Genomic DNA, 2,500 nt, shown 5'->3' with positions numbered 1-2,500 from the left:
TTTCTTTGAATATGATTTTAAGAAAATTACAGAATCAGATACCGTGAAAAAATTAGTTATCTGATAAGATAACTAATAACGCATTCGAAGGATCGTGACGGTACACCGCTTGACTTAGCATGCGCAAGTCAAGCCATCTAGGGAGGTCGCTTGAGAAAGCAAGCGAAATGCTTGAGATTTCAGGCAATAACTTTCCCTGCTTAAAACGCTTTAAACTAGTATTATCTTTTATCATCACCCTCCCTCTCACCGTCTTTATCACCACACTCCCTCTCCTCCCTCAGGACTCCGCCTCCAGCAAGCCGTCCGCCCCGCCCGGATATACGCCTCCGCTCCCTCCGGCGTGGGCGTCACCGTCGTGCGGGCGGTGGAGGGTAGCCCCGCCCTCTCCGCCCACGCTACTACGCCCGTGGGGAGCTCGCCCGCCCGCCTCCCTTCGTCTTTTGGTCACTACACGCCCCGCTATTACATGTACAGCTCGAATGTGACGGACCATCGCTACTTCGCCATCAATGAGTTCGGTGGAAATATCACCACGGCCAGGTGAGTGGCCAGGAGGGGGAGGGGGGGGGAGGGAGGGGGAAGGAGGAAAGAAGGGGGAGGGAAAAGGGGTGGGAGGGAGGAGAAAGGAGGAAGGAAGAAGGAAGGGGTGGGAGGATGGAGGGGGAAGGGGAAAGGGAAGTGTGAAGGGAGGGGAAAGGAGGGAAGGAAGGGGAGAGGGGGTGGAGGGAGGGGGAAGGGAGAGGAAGGAAGGGGAGAGGAGGGAGGGTAATGGGTGGAGAAGGGGAGATGGGGCTGTGGGGAGGGAGAGAGAGAAAGGGAAAAGGGGGAGAAACGCATAGAAGAGGGGGAGATGGATTGGGGAAGAGAGTAGAGAGCAGGAGGGAGAGGGAGGGGGAGGGGAGAAGAGGAGCGGGAGGGAGGGATGGGGTGAGAGGGGTGGAAGAAGGGGGAAAAGTTAAGAATGGGGAAGGAAGGAAGAGAGAAGGGGCTTAAGGAAGACATGGGGAGGACAGGAAAGGGGAGGAGGAGTAGATGAAGAGAGGGGAGAAGGAGGGAATGGGAAGGGAGAGACAGATAGGGGATTGGGGAAGGGGTATGATAGAGGTGAGTGGGCAGGGGGGGAGGGGAAAGGGAGAGGGAGGAGCATCAGAGGGGACATGTGGGAGGAAGGAAACAGGAGAGTGGGAGAGGAAGAGGGGAAGAAGGGAAAGGGAGAGGAGGAGAAGGAGATGACGGATGTTTGTGTGGGAGCAGAGAAAAAAAGAAGAATTAATAAGAAAGAGAGAAGAGAAAATAAACGAGAAATGGATGGGTAGAGAGAGAGAGAGAGAAGAAAAAATACAATAAAGGGGAATATTTGTAAAATTATAAGAGATTAACAAGACTAAGAGCTTTAGTTGTAATTTTACTTTCAATCATTTACATTTTTTCTCACTACATATAGAAAGCACATACAGAAAGAAAAAAAATATGAAAAAAGATGACGATACATGAATATAATCACCATAAAAATAACGGTTTCTTTATGTAATACATGTGATTTAACGTAAATAACGTAATATATAAATAAGATTTTGTAGTAGGTAATACAACGTAACGCAAATAATATAAATTTTGTAATAACGTAATTAAGAAGAGAACTGAATTCCTCTTCTTATTTCTCTTGACAGGTTCATAGACCGAGCCGTGGGCAAGGAATACCGCCTGATTGTGGTCGTTCTGGTAGGCGGCCGCGCTGTCAACCAGGAATTGTCCATCAGAGTGACCCAGTACAACCAGTACTCGCCGCGCCTCGCCCTCGACCAGTACAGGTACGAGGCGGTGGAAGTCTGCGGGAATGCACGCCAGGGTTCAGTTACGTGCGCGGGATTTTTTTTTTTTTTTTATCTTTTTTTTTTTTTTTAATCTTTTTTTTTACTCTTTCTATTTTTTATTATTCTTTTAGTTTTTTTCTTTCTTTCTTTTAGTTTTGTGAACTCTTTTTCTTTTTTGTATTAATATGTTTTCCTTTTTGATGTTTTTGTTGTTTATAATGTTACTCTTTATCTTTCATCATTATTGTTGTTTCTGATGATTATTATTATTTATCTTTTCTCTCTATTTTCATTTAATCTTTCTGTCTTTATCTTCGTCTTCACCTTTCTCTTTCTTTCATTCTCTCTCATCGCTCTCTCTCTCTCTCTCTCTCTATCGCTCTCTCTCTCTCTCTCTCTCTCTCTCTCTCTCTCTCTCTCTCTCTCTCTCTCTCTCTCTCTCTCTCTCTCTCTCTCTCTCTCTCTCTAATAATACTGATACTACTACTAATAATAATAATATTAATACTACTACTACTACTACTAATGATGATAATAATTCCTCCTTCCTTTTCTTCACTGTCAGCGCGGAGGTGGTGGTGACGGCTGACATCGGCACACCTCTGCTGACGGTGGAGGCGGCTGACGACGACGAGGTGGACTACAACCGCGAAATCTACTACTTCCTGACCTCACCCGAAGCT

The 2,500-nt window shown here is 46.2% G+C and overlaps 1 protein-coding gene across 5 annotated transcripts in view; it reads left to right on the top strand.

The window, feature by feature from the left end:
- The first annotated feature begins 284 nt into the window (after window positions 1-284).
- LOC113826630 (uncharacterized) overlaps window positions 285-2,500 on the top strand; it is a 39,246-nt gene continuing 37,030 nt past the window's right edge. For all 5 annotated transcript variants that reach the window (XM_070125257.1, XM_070125254.1, XM_070125256.1 and 2 more), the window contains exons 1-3: window positions 285-543; window positions 1,674-1,814; window positions 2,383-2,500. The exon at window positions 2,383-2,500 is cut by the window's right edge and continues 32 nt beyond it. In XM_070125257.1, coding sequence (XP_069981358.1) covers window positions 470-543; window positions 1,674-1,814; window positions 2,383-2,500 — 333 coding nt within the window. In that variant the 5' untranslated portion in view covers window positions 285-469. The remainder of the gene's footprint in view (window positions 544-1,673; window positions 1,815-2,382) is intronic.

The sequence above is a fragment of the Penaeus vannamei genome, chromosome 9 (genome assembly GCF_042767895.1).
Source record: "Penaeus vannamei isolate JL-2024 chromosome 9, ASM4276789v1, whole genome shotgun sequence".
NCBI lineage: Eukaryota > Metazoa > Arthropoda > Malacostraca > Decapoda > Penaeidae > Penaeus > Penaeus vannamei.
Note: the sequence above shows the minus strand (reverse complement) of the source record. Positions and strands in the feature narration are given on the sequence as shown.